General features: G+C 43.9%; 2 protein-coding genes across 6 annotated transcripts in view; one reads left to right on the plus strand and one right to left on the minus strand.

Annotated features, from left to right (window-relative positions):
* The window catches only part of tiam2a (TIAM Rac1 associated GEF 2a), a 58,270-nt gene extending 48,174 nt beyond the window's left edge, over positions 1-10,096 (plus strand). For all 3 annotated transcript variants that reach the window (XM_058090570.2, XM_058090571.2, XM_058090572.2), the window contains exons 17-27: positions 436-504; positions 1,639-1,764; positions 2,143-2,251; positions 4,447-4,626; positions 4,750-4,868; positions 5,302-5,410; positions 6,309-6,367; positions 6,463-6,565; positions 6,805-6,898; positions 7,540-7,694; positions 8,298-10,096. In XM_058090570.2, the coding sequence (XP_057946553.2) occupies positions 436-504; positions 1,639-1,764; positions 2,143-2,251; positions 4,447-4,626; positions 4,750-4,868; positions 5,302-5,410; positions 6,309-6,367; positions 6,463-6,565; positions 6,805-6,898; positions 7,540-7,694; positions 8,298-8,947 (1,773 nt within the window). In that variant the 3' untranslated portion in view covers positions 8,948-10,096. The remainder of the gene's footprint in view (positions 1-435; positions 505-1,638; positions 1,765-2,142; positions 2,252-4,446; positions 4,627-4,749; positions 4,869-5,301; positions 5,411-6,308; positions 6,368-6,462; positions 6,566-6,804; positions 6,899-7,539; positions 7,695-8,297) is intronic.
* Positions 10,097-11,260: 1,164 nt separating this feature from the next.
* Positions 11,261-15,678, minus strand: part of tfb1m (transcription factor B1, mitochondrial) — a 34,656-nt gene continuing 30,238 nt past the window's right edge. For 2 of the 3 annotated variants that reach the window (XM_058090578.2, XM_078795916.1), the window contains exons 7-8: positions 13,735-13,862; positions 11,261-12,091 (exon numbers count right to left, since the gene is read on the minus strand). In XM_058090578.2, the coding sequence (XP_057946561.2) occupies positions 11,824-12,091; positions 13,735-13,862 (396 nt within the window). In that variant the 3' untranslated portion in view covers positions 11,261-11,823. Of the gene's footprint in view, positions 12,092-12,706; positions 13,641-13,734; positions 13,863-15,678 lie in introns of those variants that run through there. The other variant, XM_078795917.1, reaches the window with a different exon arrangement.

Below are 15,678 nucleotides of genomic sequence, written 5' to 3' on the forward strand. Positions count from 1 at the left end.
TTTGCCCTGCCTTCTTCATCTTCTCATTTTTCATTAAGTCCCGTCCCTCGTGAATCCCTCCTCTTCAGTTTGATTTCGTAACTTGAGGTGATTGCATTTCTAGCATGCTTTAGCTCAAATCTGTGCACCGGAGACTGTATGCTACATTGGCTGATGTAGCTTTAAGAGCAGGCAAAGAGGAGAAGGACGCTCATAAATCCAACCTAATGAGAATATCTCCACTGATACCAAGACAAACTACAACCACATTAAAGCAGTTGGGGGGAGCGCAGTGATGAGACCGTTAGATGGAAGCTTGAGGTGAGGGACTGTGGGAGTCTTGGAGGTCATAAAATGTGAAAATGAGAATTGATGTGAAGATGAAGGAGGCAAGTCGAGGGGAAATATTTATTCCGTCCACTGACCCTTTTTTCTTTTTTGGGCTTCTCTGTGCAGGACCTGGAATGCTTGTTTGAGATCTACCTGAAACCCCTGCAGAACGAAACCTTCCTCACACTGGATGAGGTAGGCAGCAAGAACATGATGGTTGGCGTTGGCGGGCTTTAGCGAGTGAAGGCATGTTCTGGCATGAGTTGAGGTGAAGGGAGACATGAAATTCATTGAGTGTTTATTACCCAGCGGTGATGTAGATGAACCCTGTCAGGCCATATCTTTCTCATTACCACCCTTAGTGCCTGGAGGACAAATTAGCATGTCCCACACTATGACCTTCCCAGTGGGACATGCATGTCAAGGCCACCTTTTCAACCAACCTCTTAGACTGCCGAATAGGAAGATGAAAAACCTGAATTGTTCTCCTAAAGGGAAATGGGATTTACCCTCAATGAATAAAGTTTACGTTAAAAGTTCAGTGGGGTACCATTTTGGACAAAGAAACAAATATATACTAATTACTTGGGGTGTATTGGTACATGAATCAGATTTGTATTTTTCAGCATGGAACAATTGATTCTTTACACCAGTTTACCGATACAGTAGACAGGAAGTATACATTTGTGCCTAAAAGCAGACGAAAGTCTGGTTGGGAATCTGTGACTCCAACCACTTCTGCCTGATGTTTGCCACTTTAGGCTCTTTAAGCTTAAAACCTGAACAAATATTTCCTGGAAGCCATTTCTCCCTCTGTGCTCACACGGTGAAATCTTTGGGATTATTATTGTTGCTTCTATGCTGCACTGAGCCATGTCAAGCTTGACCTCAAACTCAGAGTGCTTCTTCCAAGATGCACTGGTCGATAGACTACCAAGCATTGGGGGCAAATTAAAAGAACATTATGGGACAGTCAGATGTGTCCAGACACAAAACGGACAAGGTCGCGTTAGCCCTCAAATGGCTTTTAATGAAGAGAGGCAGTGACCCCGTGTGTGTGTGTCTTAGAGAGGTAGCCTGCTTAAATGCATGTCTGTTTGTGTGTTACATTTACAGCAGAGCCATTGCTTGTCCCTAAGTGCCTTTATAAGTGATGAAGCCATCAGAGTGGAGGTTTTTACAACACTCTGGGGTGCCTGTCTGATTCACTGTTATGAATTACAAGCTATCTAGGCCCCCTCCCCACCTCGCATCCCCTCACTCTGTCCCCTCGCCTTTACCCACAATTCTTTTTCTTGACCCGCCGCTCCTTTTTCACCCCCTCCTCAGATGGAGAGTCTGTTTGGCAGCTTGCCAGAGATGTTAGACTTCCAAAGGGTCTTCCTACAGACGCTGGAAGAGAGGATCGCCTCCTACCCTGACTTCATCACACTTGAGACGCCTTCGCAGTTCAAGGTGAGACACACCACATATTATTGAACAAATGGACGACTTATATTTAGCCACCTCTCAAACAAAAGTGTCAACACTGAGAGTTTGAGGTTGATAAATAATTGAGATACTGTGGCAGGGAGCCTGCCAGCTGATTTATTGGCTTGACGTGACAAGGTGTGGGGTCTATTGATCGACGCGGCGGTTCACTGGTTGGATTGTGAGGTGCTGAAAGAGGTTATGGGATAGGGAGAGGACAGAGTCAATCATCTCCATCTCTCAAGAGAGGGAAGTCGGAGCGTTGTGTTGGCGGCTTCACATGTTCACACGTTTTCTATTATGCAATGTGCCAGCTCTCCATCTGTGTGCGACACTCACTTGTTATATTTTGTCTATCCACAGAAGCTTCTGTTTTCTCTTGGGGGCTCCTTCCTGTACTACGCTGACCACTTTAAGCTCTACAGTGGCTTCTGCGCTAACCATATCAAGGTCCAGAAAGTCCTGGAGAGAGGTACTATATTTTTAATTTCCTTGGGTGTACCTTTTATGTACAATCTTGTAATTCCAACTATCCATCCTCACTGCCAAACGTAGCATCTTTGCACCTGTGTTGCATCAGTCGCACCTCATTGCATTCATCAGTCGAAGGTGGAGGGCGGAGCCTGTTTGAGATGCCAGATGCCCAACCGCGGTCATTTCACTATTCGTGGTTACAAACCACTCACACAAAATACCTCTTTTACTAAAAGATGAGGGTTAAATATTTGAATAATAGTTTAAATCAAAAGCAGAATGACCTTGACCACCTCTGATATAATCCATGCATCTCCCCCAGACTGTGAAAGACATTTCAAAGATGATTTATGCTGAAGATGACTCAGGTCTTTCTCTCCCTCACCTGGACAGATAAATAAAAAACTAAACAGATGAATAAAACACAGTTTGGTTTGGTTCTTCCACCACGGTGGGAGGTGAGGAGTGGGGGTCATTTTGCTCCATTCTCCATATACGCTGCAGGATGGACATTTAATAGGATTAGGCGTTAGAACAACACCGGGACAAGTCTCTTGATAGGTCAGCATTATCTAGAGGAGAATGGCGGACTCTTTATATTGTACAAGATATTGAAATGAAATGGTGGCATAATGCGTGGAGGAACAAAAATAGTTAATGAAATAATGTGCCACCGTCTGGCTTAAATATACACTATGTATTTAGATATTTATTCATAAAGCGTGTAACGCTGTGTAATGTCCATGTTGCAGTATTTGAAGTAACAGCCAAGCAATGAATATCATTGCACAGGGCGCCGCCGAAGTAAACAGCGGACATATAAGTGTAGTTGTGACTCATCCTACTATGGCACAGCCGGACCACATCCAGCTGATCCAAGGACGCCACTGGAAGATGTGGGCGTTTGTCAAGTCGTTATCAGTAATTAGATGCCCATCATTCCATCTTCATCACTCCCCTTCTTTGTACATCATGCCGCAGGGCTCGGGTTGTCTTAGCTTCGTTGTTTATTTGTCTACTAGTTTAATTGCCTGCCAATTACACTGGGAGGTGTCGATTGGGCTGCCTGACTGCAGCTGGGAGTGCTATAATTAATACTTTAATGCCCCCCCTCAGTCAGCATCATGCAAGCATGCTGCTCAAAGAAAATGTCATCATTTTTACACCAGATTTGTCCCGTATTATAAATTAGTCTCTCTGCTGCTGGCTTTGTTTTTAAACTAAGCACTTTTTTTTTCCTATGAATTATGACAAATGTAAGAAGCAGATGCGTTGTGCTACAATCGTTTCCCTTCACAATAAAACAACTTCAAAATCAATCATGATGGGACTGAGAAGAAGCCTACACTACCCCCTGCTGGAGATGTCGTATTGCTCCATGAATCTGCACTGGTCTGCTTATATGTAGCACTGTCACACGCCAATGTATGGCTTGACTACAGACTATATGGAAATAATACGTTGCCAAACACTGGTACTACAGTCAAGCTCCATTAGTATTATTATTCATTCATTCATTCATTTTCTACTGTTATCCTCACAAAGGTCACGGAGGGTACTGCAGCCTATCCCAGCTGTCTTCGGGTGAGAGAGGCGGGGTTCACCCTGGACTGGTCGCCAGCCAATCACAGGGCACATATAGACAAACAACCATTCACACTCACATTCATACCTATCGACAATTTGGAGTCGCCAATTAACCTAGCATGTTTTTGGAATGTGGGAGGAAACCGGAGAAAACCTACGCATGCACAGGGAGACCATGCAAAGTCCACACAGAGATGGCCGAAGACAGCTGGGATAGGCTCCAGCACCCCAGTGACCTTTGTGGGGATAAGCGGTAGAAAATGAATGATTGTGGGTTTTTTTTTCACGACTCATGATAGTTTGTCTATATGTGCCCTGTGATTGATTGGCGACATGTCCATCTGTCTTGCTCAGTTGGGATAGGCTCCAGCTCACATACAGCCCAAATGGGGAGGTTTTTTTTGGGATGCTTAGTATGCACAAAACAAAGCCTATTAATAAATCAAGAATACAATTATTTGTGAATTATGAAAGTAATGTCCATTGTGAGTTCCACAGCTGCAGTTGCCATGCATCCATTGTGGGTGAAATACTGAGACAGTGCTGTAATGTAAACGACTTAATCCCACCCTTAATTAGTAATAACTCAGCGTATTTGTTTTGCAGCCAAGACAGACCGGGCCTTTAAGGAATTCTTGGACGCAAGGAACCCCACCAAACAGCACTCATCCACCCTCGAGTCCTACCTGATTAAACCGGTGCAAAGAGTTCTCAAGTACCCCCTGCTGCTCAGGGAGCTGGTCTCCCTCACTGATGCCAACAGTGAAGAACACTACCATCTCACAGGTAGGCTTAGACCAAAGTATGTATCCAGGGTATAAACAGAAGTTTATCACCCATTTGCTATGATGGTGTCACGTCAAAGACTTGATCCCCGCTAATACTTTTGTTTTCTTCGTCGCCGAGCAGAGGCGCTCAAGGCCATGGAGAAGGTGGCCAGCCACATCAATGAGATGCAGAAAATCTACGAGGATTACGGCTCCGTCTTTGATCAACTTGTCGCAGAGCAGGCCGGCCACGACAGAGAGGTAAGCACGTACTTTCCAAGTCAAATGGCGCTGAGTTAAGTACAGAAATCTTAAGCTGCCCCGATAGGAATGACTCTTCTTTTTTTTTTTTTTTTTACAAAAATGGAATCAAAATCTAATATTCACCGTCGGTTGACTAATAATCCCCACACATCATAAGAACTGGTGTGCTGCTTGTGCTGTTTATGCCATCTTCTCCTCTTTTGCCTGTGGGGAATGAATACATTTAGAAATTGATAGAATATTTAGTTGGTATAAATATTCAAAGGGAATGTTAAATCAACGACACTTGTGCTTAAATAGGTAACAGATCACACAGGGAGACGTACAAATAAGTCTTTATTTTTAGTCACTCAACTACTGCACTGTCGCCACTTCTACAGCTTTACATTATTTGATCATTACTGTGTGTGTGTGTGTGTGTGTGTCACAGGTCACTGAAATCTCTATGGGAGAGTTTCTGTTACATTCCACTGCAGTCTGGCTCAACCCACACCCGTCACTGGGCCGCATGAGGAAAGACCCCGAAATGACCGTGTTCGGTATGTCTGCTGTTACATTCGGGTTATAAATACTCACCAGCCACTTTTGATGACATATAGAAGGTTTTTAATTTGGCCTCATATTTTTGTTATTACCTTATATCATACATGATCTTTGATTCATTGCTTGATGTTATGATTAATCTCTTGCATATTAGTGCATTCATTCATTCATTTTCTACCGCTTATCCTCACGAGGGTCGCGGGGTTTGCTGGAGCCTATCCTAGCTGTCTTCAGACGAGAGGCGGGGTACACCCTGGACTGGTCGCCAGCCAATCACAGGGCACATATAGACAAACAACCATTCACACTCACATTCATAGCTATTCATTCATTTTCTACCGCTTTTTCCTCACCGTGGGGGGGTGCTGGAGCCTATCCCAGCTGTCTTCAGGCGAGAGGCGGGGTACACCCTGGACAGGTCGCCAACCAATCACAGGGCACATATAGACAAACAACCATTCACACTCAACATTCATACCTATTCATACCTTTACCAATTAACCTAGCATGTTTTTGGAATGTGGGAGGAAGTCGGAGTCCCTGGAGAAAACCCACGCATGCACGGGGAGAACATGCTAACCACTCGAACATGCGAACAACGCTAACCACTCGTCCGCCATATTAATGCGGCACTAAATAATCCCATTATTTGTTCAGTTTCATGTGCAGTCCGGTCTTAATCCTTTTTAAACGACATGGGTTTGTGGTGGAATCACAGTGGGGGATGTGAATGAGTTGGCAGGGAAACTTCAATATGCATAGCTGTAGCTTTTTAGACTTCCAAGCTTGCATCAAAAATGCTTCTGAGGGTTGTACCCCTTCAGTTGGCTTCCCCCACGAGGCATTCACACGCCGTAATAAAGATGCTGAGATGTGTTTTCTCTCTCTCGCCAGTCTTCAAGAAAGCCGTGATATTGGTCTACAGGGAAAACAACAAGCTGAAGAAGAAGATGGTGAGAGTCTGCGCTCATTTGCTTTCACATGCTAATGGTATATTGGCATCAAATGTACCATTACTCTTTTTTTTTTTTTTTTTTTTTTGGACCAGACCAATCCTCGTTCAGCACTTTCTCATGGTGAGACCGACACATTCAAGTTCCGTTGGCTCATCCCTCTCTCGGCGCTTCAGGTCAGGCTGGGAAATACAGCAGGTAAGAAGCTGGGCTGCCGCCGTGGTACCCTGACTAAACCACTCACAAGGAAAATCCACTAAATCTGTTTGTTCTTTTCTCATCTTCTCCCTCTACACACCCCTAAGCTCATTCTCCTTGCCCTCTCTCTCGCTCACACACACACACACACACACACACACACACAGCTCCCTGTAAAAATGATAAACCATATTTGGATTGCAGGATTAAAGATGATTTTTTGGCCTGCTTTTTCACAGGACCAGGAACAGAAGGCAGCTGCATCTGGGAGCTGATTCACTCCAGGTCTGAAGTGGAAGGGAGACCACAGACGGTCTTCCAGTTGTGCAGCAGGTCAGACATTAAACCAGACACTCTTGTTACTACTACACTTGCCATTTCGCAGATCGAATTTTGCGGTTTATGTTAAAAATATATGAATAAATCATGCCGTTTCCTGGTAGGCTGCACGGTGGTAGAGTGGTTAGCGCGCACACAGCTAGGTTTACATGTTTTCCCCGTGCATGCGTGGGTTTTCTCCGGGTACTCCGGTTTTCTCCCACATTCCAAAAACATGCTAGGTTAATTGGCGACTCCAAATTGTCCATAGGTATGAATGTGAGTGTGAATGGTTGTTTGTCTATATGTGCCCTGTGATTGGCTGGCCACCAGTCCAGGGTGTACCCCGCCTCTCGCCCGAAGACAGCTGGGATAGGCTCCAGCACCCCCCGCGACCCCCGTGAGGAAAAAGCGGTAGAAAATGAATGAACTTTCTCTCTATGAACTCGATTTCAAGAGTGGTGAGAGTGAAGCATGTGATCAAAATGGAAGGTCCCGTAGCGCGCGGACAAATTGGGATCAGGCCGCATGAACGGCATCGCTCATTTCTCAGGGGACACAGTGGAACTCTCGGAGCAATTCTAATCTACATTTAGCTACCGAAGGCAATCACGCTGTGTGACTCCACTCCGCCTTGTCGTCTTTGTCCTCCTTAGTGCCCCGGAGAGCAAGGTCAATGTCATCAAGGCGATCCGATCAATCCTCAGGGAAAACACCAGGAGGAACACCAGAGGCGAGGCCACTTTGGAGCGCAGCTGCAAGGAGCGTCTGGCTGCCGTGCGTAACAACACGCCTTGCACCGCCAGGCTGGGTGAGACTCCACGATACCTTAAATCCGAAGATGGACATATTGAACGTTCCTTCTTTCTCCATATCCCACTTTGGGGACCTAGATGTTACACCACTTTGCTACACAACAGACGCAAAGTGTTTGAAACCAAGTGGGGAAGAAAGACACAGAAGCCAAATTGACCACTTCCACACTGAATGAGAGAAGCTTTTTTTCCACTCAATCTCAGCCATGGCATGTCAGCTCCGCTAGTCTTTTTTACTAATATGTCATATTCAATCACAAAACAGCAATCAATTTATTTGAAATGCATTCCTGGTTTTTACTCCTTTAGCCAGATTGTCACCAAAACTCACTGCATTCAGATTTGTTCCATCATTGTTCCTTGGGTGGGATTGTATTGAAAAGCAATGACCCATAAGGAAAGGAGAAGGTCTTTGTGGTTAGCCCTTCAGGTCATGTGGCTTTGACAATAATCAAGTGTGTAATGCGAGTACACACGCACCTTCCCAAGATCATATCTCTACTTTTGAGGTCATAAAACTGCTGGAGGGCCTTGTGGTATAAGTGTGTTTCCAAGATAAGAGTGCCGTGAATGACTTCCATCTCCATCTTGATTCCCAGGCTCCTCCAGGGCGTCCTGGTTGTGTCGGCAGCCCCCGGGAGACTCCACCACCCAGTCTGGGAAGTCTGCAGCGGACTCTGATGAAGGCAGCCTGAGCAGCGGCACCAACAGCGCGTCCGGCGGCGCTCCTCCACATCTCCTTCCCGTCCAGGAAAACTGGTCTGGATCTCCACCAGGTGGTGATTCCCAGCCTGCCGCCGTCTCTGTGAAGGAGTCGGACATTCTCAGCGACGAAGACGATGACGGCTTTAGCGAGTCGGCGGGAACGAGGAGAGACAGCGGCGTCGACGCTCAGTTCTTCCAGCTCAAGATCTCAGAGGAGCCCGTGCTGACGTACATGCCAGCCCCCTGCGTCCAACCAGAGGGGGACACGCCTGACGTCCAGCACAGACTGGCGAGAGGCCAGCCGTGCGCGGCAAAGAGGAAAAGCTTGAGTTTGAGGAGGAGCCAGGGGGCGCTGGTGCGCATGAAGGAGCAAAGCAGGTCATTGGATAATGACGCAGCATCGCCCCCACTGGGACTGGACCTCAATGCACTCCTGGAGAGGGACTTCAGTGTCCAAAGTCTGACCTCGGTGGTCAATGAGGACTTTTTCTATGACACGGGCCTGGACAGCACCCCCAGAGCACAGGACCATACCACCAGTTAGTCCCGTTGGGCGCACCTGCGCTTCACGATGCCACCGAGGGCCGCAGTAAATCTCCCAAACCGAGCATTCCATCCATCCTACATTCACCTTTCAGCTCAATAGCATTTTTCCCATTCCACCTATTCACCTTTCTTTCAAGAAATATTAAGCCCGTCCCGCTGAGGCAGGAAGGGGGCGGAGCCACATAACACAAACACATTTTCTTCAGAAGACCCACACTGGGGTTGTTTGCTTCCACAGAGGCTAAGTCACACAATAGACGGCGAAGGAAATGCCTGCAATATCAGTGACGTGGCCAGGTGTGAGAGCATCCTGCAAGCCAAGAAAATGGGCCAAACTATTTATATGATATATTCTAAGGGCTGACTGCGTTTTATTTTTAATGAAAGTGGCAGGTTTGAAGGAAATTGGTTTCACATCCTATTATGTTTCCTGGCAGATTTAAAAATAGCTGACAAGACATTTAAAAAGCAGATCGAATGACAGGAAATGATCAAAGATGATTGAAAAAAAACAAAAAAGGAAATGAGATAGATGTGACACACACATGGTCACATGGTCACATGGTCACATGTTCACTGTGGGGCCAAAACCCAAAGACCTGCAGTCACTAAGTTTCCCCTGCACTAAAGTACACTGTTTGCCTTTATGATTGAACTGTTGTTTTCTGTACAGGTTTTAATGTTATTAATGCATTTTTTTATTTATTACTTTGATGTGTATAAAATGTTAACAAAGCAACGCTTTGGCTTGAAGGGCTGAATCATTTAGTTAGCAAAAAGAAGCAGGGTGATATTTTTCTCTACATTAGCCTTCACGATTCTTGTTGTGATGAGGAATCGGAATTGACTTTTTATGTTTGTGTGTTTTGTGGACAGAGCCTCTTTTCTATCTTGTGTATTGTTTCTTTCTTACATAAACTTGATACTGTACAGCCTCCAAACAAGGCAGGAATCAGTTAGCAATAAATGGATATTTTTTTTGGTTAAACAAGTTGGAGTTGAGGTACGATTAAAAAGCAAACCACTAAGACGAGTCCATGCTTTACCTTACTTTGCCTTTAACGCTAGCATACCAATGAATGTGAATGATGGAATTGTTTTCTAAATAAAAGTTTTTATCTGTGAATGGTGCCTGGAGAACAGTGTCGTGGTGTGTGTGTGTGTGTGTGTGTGTGTGTGTGTTCTTTACTGGCGTTGACAGATGAAGAAACCTTTATGTTGGTTCTTGCTTGCAGCCGAGAGGAAAACATCAATGGATGGCATAACAAACGCACACTTCTCCATCTGTACCACCACAGTGGTTATGAAGATGAAAGTGTTATCAGATGTCAAACCATGGACATCATACAGTAGTACTCGCTACCTCGACTGTATTCTCGAGAGCAATGTTTTTCAACCTTTTTTGAGCCACGGCATGTTTTTTATATAGGAAAAATCTTGCGGGACACCACTAACCACCTCGCATGCATCACTAAGTCCATTGGAGGTACGAGGTAATCCGCTACGTGTTGCCACACGGACCGATATTACATTGCTCTGACAGTCTTTAACACCACGGGCACTCGGCAATGACACAATATTTGCGTCCGGCAAGTTGCTTCCAAAGTTTTGAGAATACAATCCAGACAGCCACCACAGCCATGGTGCCAAACTACAAGGTAGACCCACTTTTTGGCTCATTGCCACAAATTTAATACACATTACAAGGAATACCTTAGTGTAAAAATGACTATAGGGTTGTTATGCATCTAGTGTGCTCTAATGTTTAAAAATGTATTTAGATCAAAGTATGAAAATATTCAGTTCATAAATAAGGAATACATGAGTGTAAAAGTGACTATAGAGATGTTATTTTGTATCGAGAGGGTTCTAATGTTTAAAAATGCGTTTAGAAGGTCAAAGTATGAAAATAGGAAATTCATAAATAAGGAATACATGAGTGTAAAAGTGACTATAGGGGTGTTATTTTGTATCTAGTGTGCTCTAATGTTTAAAAATGTATTTAGAAAGTCAAAGTATGAAAATATTAAATTTTTAAAGAAGGAATACATGTGTAGAAGTGACTATAGGGGTGTTATTTTGTATCGAGTGGGCTTGAATGTTTAAAAATGTAGAAGGTCAAAGTATGAAAATATTCAATTTATAAATAAGGAATCCTTATTTTACCGTTTGTTGATAACCATTAGCATGTCATCACTTGGGGGGTTATCTCAGCACAGAAGCTTCACCGAAGAAGCTTTAAACCGCCCTGGTAAATGCTGAATGTCACAACCTGATGAGACCACCAGGATCACATCATCTGCAAAACGGGACACCATCAACGGTGAGAAATATCAAGTTTTATTGAACATCAATATGACAGCATACAGGTAAGATCCAGTAACGACAGATGAGTTTGGAGAAGAATCATGACTTGACTTCAGCCAAAAGTGAACTTTTCAAATCCAGACTTGTTTTCCACAACACGTCACACATTCACGCACATTTTCTCCATCGCTTGTCCTCCCCTGTGGCTCCGCCTCCCAAGTGACAGTGGCACACGCAGTGTAAGCCAATAATTGACCTGGATACGGTGCAGCTATGTTGTTGACACCAACATGATGGTGAGATGTGATGTGTGACTTGGACTCAGAAAGCCATGAAACACGGATGCCCAATTAGCTCTTTCAGCAGACACTTCAGCTATTCAACAAACAACAAAAAAACATCCATGATGTGCTTCTTTGTCCCTTGCCTTCATGTACACACACACACACACACACACACACAGTTGTTGCTCTTGGTTGCGTGTAAAACCGTGTTAAAAAATGCATGTCGGCGCCAGGTGGAAATGTCAAGGCAGCTAACGGCAGCCCTTCTCTCTCTTTGTCCTTTTCACTCTGGTTGCTCGGGGCTCTCTGGCGTCCCGCTCGGCATGTCCGTCTGTGCTCCTCTCCGCTTGGCCAAGTGTTTGAGTCTGAGCTCTTCTCTGTACTCGTAGCCCGTCAGATGCGGCTCCCGGCTGCACATTTCAGCGTAGACGTCCACTAGGGCCTTAACGTGGGGGATGGTGAGTTCGGTGGGGCGCAGGGTGGGCTCCACGTCCGCCTTGCGCATCATTTCCTCTGTGAGAGCTTCCCGACACGCCTCGGGGAACAACATTCTGGGGAGGAGGGGGGGGGGGGAGAAAAGTGTTCTATTCAGGTCGCTTTGATACCTCAATGATCATACAAGTTTAATGCCTTTGGGATCCCTCAGCAATTTAACTTTAACTTCACCCAATCTGTGGCGCACAAAGTTATCTTTACTCATTTTTATGTACAAAATACTATATACTGCAGGGGTCTCAAACACGCGGCCCGCGGGCCAAATGTGGCCCGCAGGACACTAGTTTAAGGCCCCCGCCTTGATATGAAAGTTTAATGTTAGTGCGGCCCGCTCAAGTTTGATATGGATGCTGTATGGTATCATGTACCCAGAAAAAATTATTACGTTTGATTAATGTTCATGTTAAAGGTTAAATAACTGTTAATAGTTATCCTCCCTATCCATGTGGAAGTGGTAAGTTTTTAGCTTTTTTAAGTTTAAAAGGAAATAACTTGAAGGCTACCGTTTAGGTCGCTAGCTCTCTAGTTTGCGAGTTAGCATGTGTCTCAAGACCCTGCAGTTGCGCAATATGTTGTAAATAAAAAGAGTATAAATGTGACTATAGTCGTGTTTTGTCATGTCTACAGGGCTCTAATAATGCTTTGTTCATTTTAATCTGAAAAAATAATTTGTCTACCCACCAACTATATGTGGTTTCTTAAGTTTTTTATTATTTGCCGTTTTATTATTATTATTATATTTATTTATTACTGATTGATTGATTTTGTTCATTCTTGATTTGTTTATTTATTTTCCATCTTATTTTGTGCAGAAAAATAAAAATTAAGATATTTGAGTGGAATGTTTTATCAGAGCTTTTATTGTAGAAAATCGGAACCAAAGCACTGAAAAAGTTTGTATATTTTTCTGTTTTTAATAAATGCATTTTTTTTGTTGTTGTTTTGTTTTTGGAAAACCTGATGCGGCCCAGTCTCACCCAGACCCTAGCTCCAGTGGCCCCAAGTAAATTGAGTTTGAGACCCCTGCTATACTGTATAGTTAATTTGTACAAAATAGAGTGCAATTTTAGGCTGCAACCAGCAGAGGCGCTGTTGATTTAGTGTGTTTAAAGACATGCTGTTAGCTGTGATTGGCTGGCGACCAGTCCAGGGTGTACCCCGCCTCTCGCCAGAAGACAGCTGGGATAGGCTCCAGCACCCCTCGCGACCCTCATGAGGATAAGCAGTATACAAAATGAATTAATGAATGTTAGCTATTGGAATGTCCAATTCCATCCACCTCCATATTGAGCTCAATACATCACTACATTGGAAACAGGAGTCCAGAACATTCAGATTCAACGCTGAATAAATCAGTCAGTCAAATGCCCACCCCCAGCAGTGAGAAACTGTACAGCTCTGGTGCATAATCGCCTGTTCCCGCCAACACGCTGCGGTTATATAAAATCTGCTGCCTCGTTGTTCGTGTGCCACCTCGGTGACTAAGAATTGCTGCTCCCGTTCACACCGCCGGCAGCGTCGTGCCGCTGATATCCGGGGCCCGCGTGCAGACTCCTCGCAGGCGTGGGGTCAACCGGGCAGCCCCACATGGGCGTCTTTGTCTTTCTGGCATGTTTATACATTTTCAACGTGTGTGATGAGGATGTGTAAATAATGTAAAAGTATATATAAGGGAATTGAACGTAGCATCAGCACTCACCCGATCCCCTTGTGGCAGAACTTCCTGCGAAACTGGAAAATATTCCTGACAACTTTCTCCACCAGTTTGAAGGGCTGCTGGATGAGAGGCTGAACCAGAGGGGTGAAGTGAACAACTCCTACGTCCACCTACACACGTATGTACACATAAACACACACACACACACACACACACACACACACACACACACGGGTTATATCACTGACCTTGAAATGAGAATGAGGGGCGCTTGGATAGAGCAGGTGGGTGAAGTAAAAAAAAAAAAAAATGTGGAGAAAGGTTGGCGGACAAAAATCATTAAAGGAGAGATGACACGGCATGGCTGACAGGTGAGGAAGTTTCCAGTTGTCATGGTAACGCAATGGACTGAGATTTTTTTTTAATTTTTTTATGTGTTCAATTTGTTGCCTTCAGGCCTGACTTACCATACTCTCTTCATCATATACAGTACAGGACGTACAGCATGAAACAAATAAAGAAATAAAACCACGACTACGACGATGACTATGAAACGCCGCAGGAAGAAACCACACCTAAAAAAAAAGGCCTGGTGAATAATCACAGAGGAGGAAAACACCAATGACGTCATTCAGCCACTCCTGGCACGTCACTTGGATTGTCCAACAATAGTTTGGAACACAAACGGTTCTGGGAGGAAACCAGTAGCGACAAACAAATACTGAAATGGACTTCAGCCTTACAAAGTAGGATCCAGGTCCTTCGAAACTCAACCAACAAAAACATGCTAACCAATTCAGGGGTCTCAAACGTGCCTTGATATGAAAGTGTAATGTTAATGCGGTTAGTGATATGGATGCTGTATGGCAGGGGTCTCAAACATGCGGCCTGCACATGCAACATTGGATTAGCAGTCAAGCTACAAGCTTATGATGCTGGGTACAAATAAAGGCAGGAAATGATTTGGAATAAAATCCAATTATATGTATATATGTATGTATATATATATGTAAATGCAAGATAAAGCAGGTGATCAAACATGTGGTTAAAGTTACGATGCTAACTTGCTAATTGGGTAAAATTATGAAGTTTCATTAATGTTCATGTTAAAGGTTAAATAACTTAATACTGTTCATTTAAATCTGACAAAAAAAAATCTCTACCGACCAACTATATGTGGTTTCTTACATTTATTTCTTATTTGCTGTTGTATTATTATTTTATTTATTTATTACTGATTGATTTATTGATTTTTTTATGTTTTTATTTTTGATTTTTTTTCTGATAATTGAGAACAGTGGAATGTTTTATCAGAGCTTTTCTTGTGGAAAATCGGAACCATTTCTGATTTTTTTCTTTTTTTTGTAAACATTAAGTGTATTTACAAAAGTGGTAATATGATAATAGTACAGAGTCGCATAATTGTGCTATATTGGTGAGAGAAAGAGATAAAAAAAAAAACATGTATAGATATAATAAGAAAGGGTAAATTAAGTTGCGTGAAGTTAAAAAATACTAAATAAAGAATGCTAATTAACGAATTGATCATATTAAAGAAATACAAAAATTGTGTCTGTTTGCTGATCGGTTGACTGAAAGGGAGATGTTTTTTTTTAAACCTGATGCGGCCCAGCCTCACCCAGACCCTAGCTAGCTCCAGTGGCCCCCCCAGATAAATTGAGTTTGAGACCCCCTGCCATAAAGTATATTTGACAGCTCTTGGAACTCTGGATGGTGTTGACTTTAACGACACTAAAGCGTATGTTTCCGTGTTGCCTGCATGTGTGCGTTCCTCCCTGGTGGAGGTGTCGCCTCGCCATTCTTCCTGTGTGTTAGCCCTAAAATGATGTGACACACCGTTGAAGAAGTCGTGACAGACTCGGCAGAGTCACTCTCTATGGCTTTAGGATCTCTTTCGCTTTAACTGACAAGCACACACACACACACACACACACACACACACACTCTCACTCTCCCTTGATTGTT

Source organism: Doryrhamphus excisus, linkage group LG14 (assembly GCF_037039965.1).
Source record: "Doryrhamphus excisus strain RoL-2023G ecotype Guam linkage group LG14, RoL_Dexc_Guam_v1.1, whole genome shotgun sequence".
Lineage (NCBI taxonomy): Eukaryota > Metazoa > Chordata > Actinopteri > Syngnathiformes > Syngnathidae > Doryrhamphus > Doryrhamphus excisus.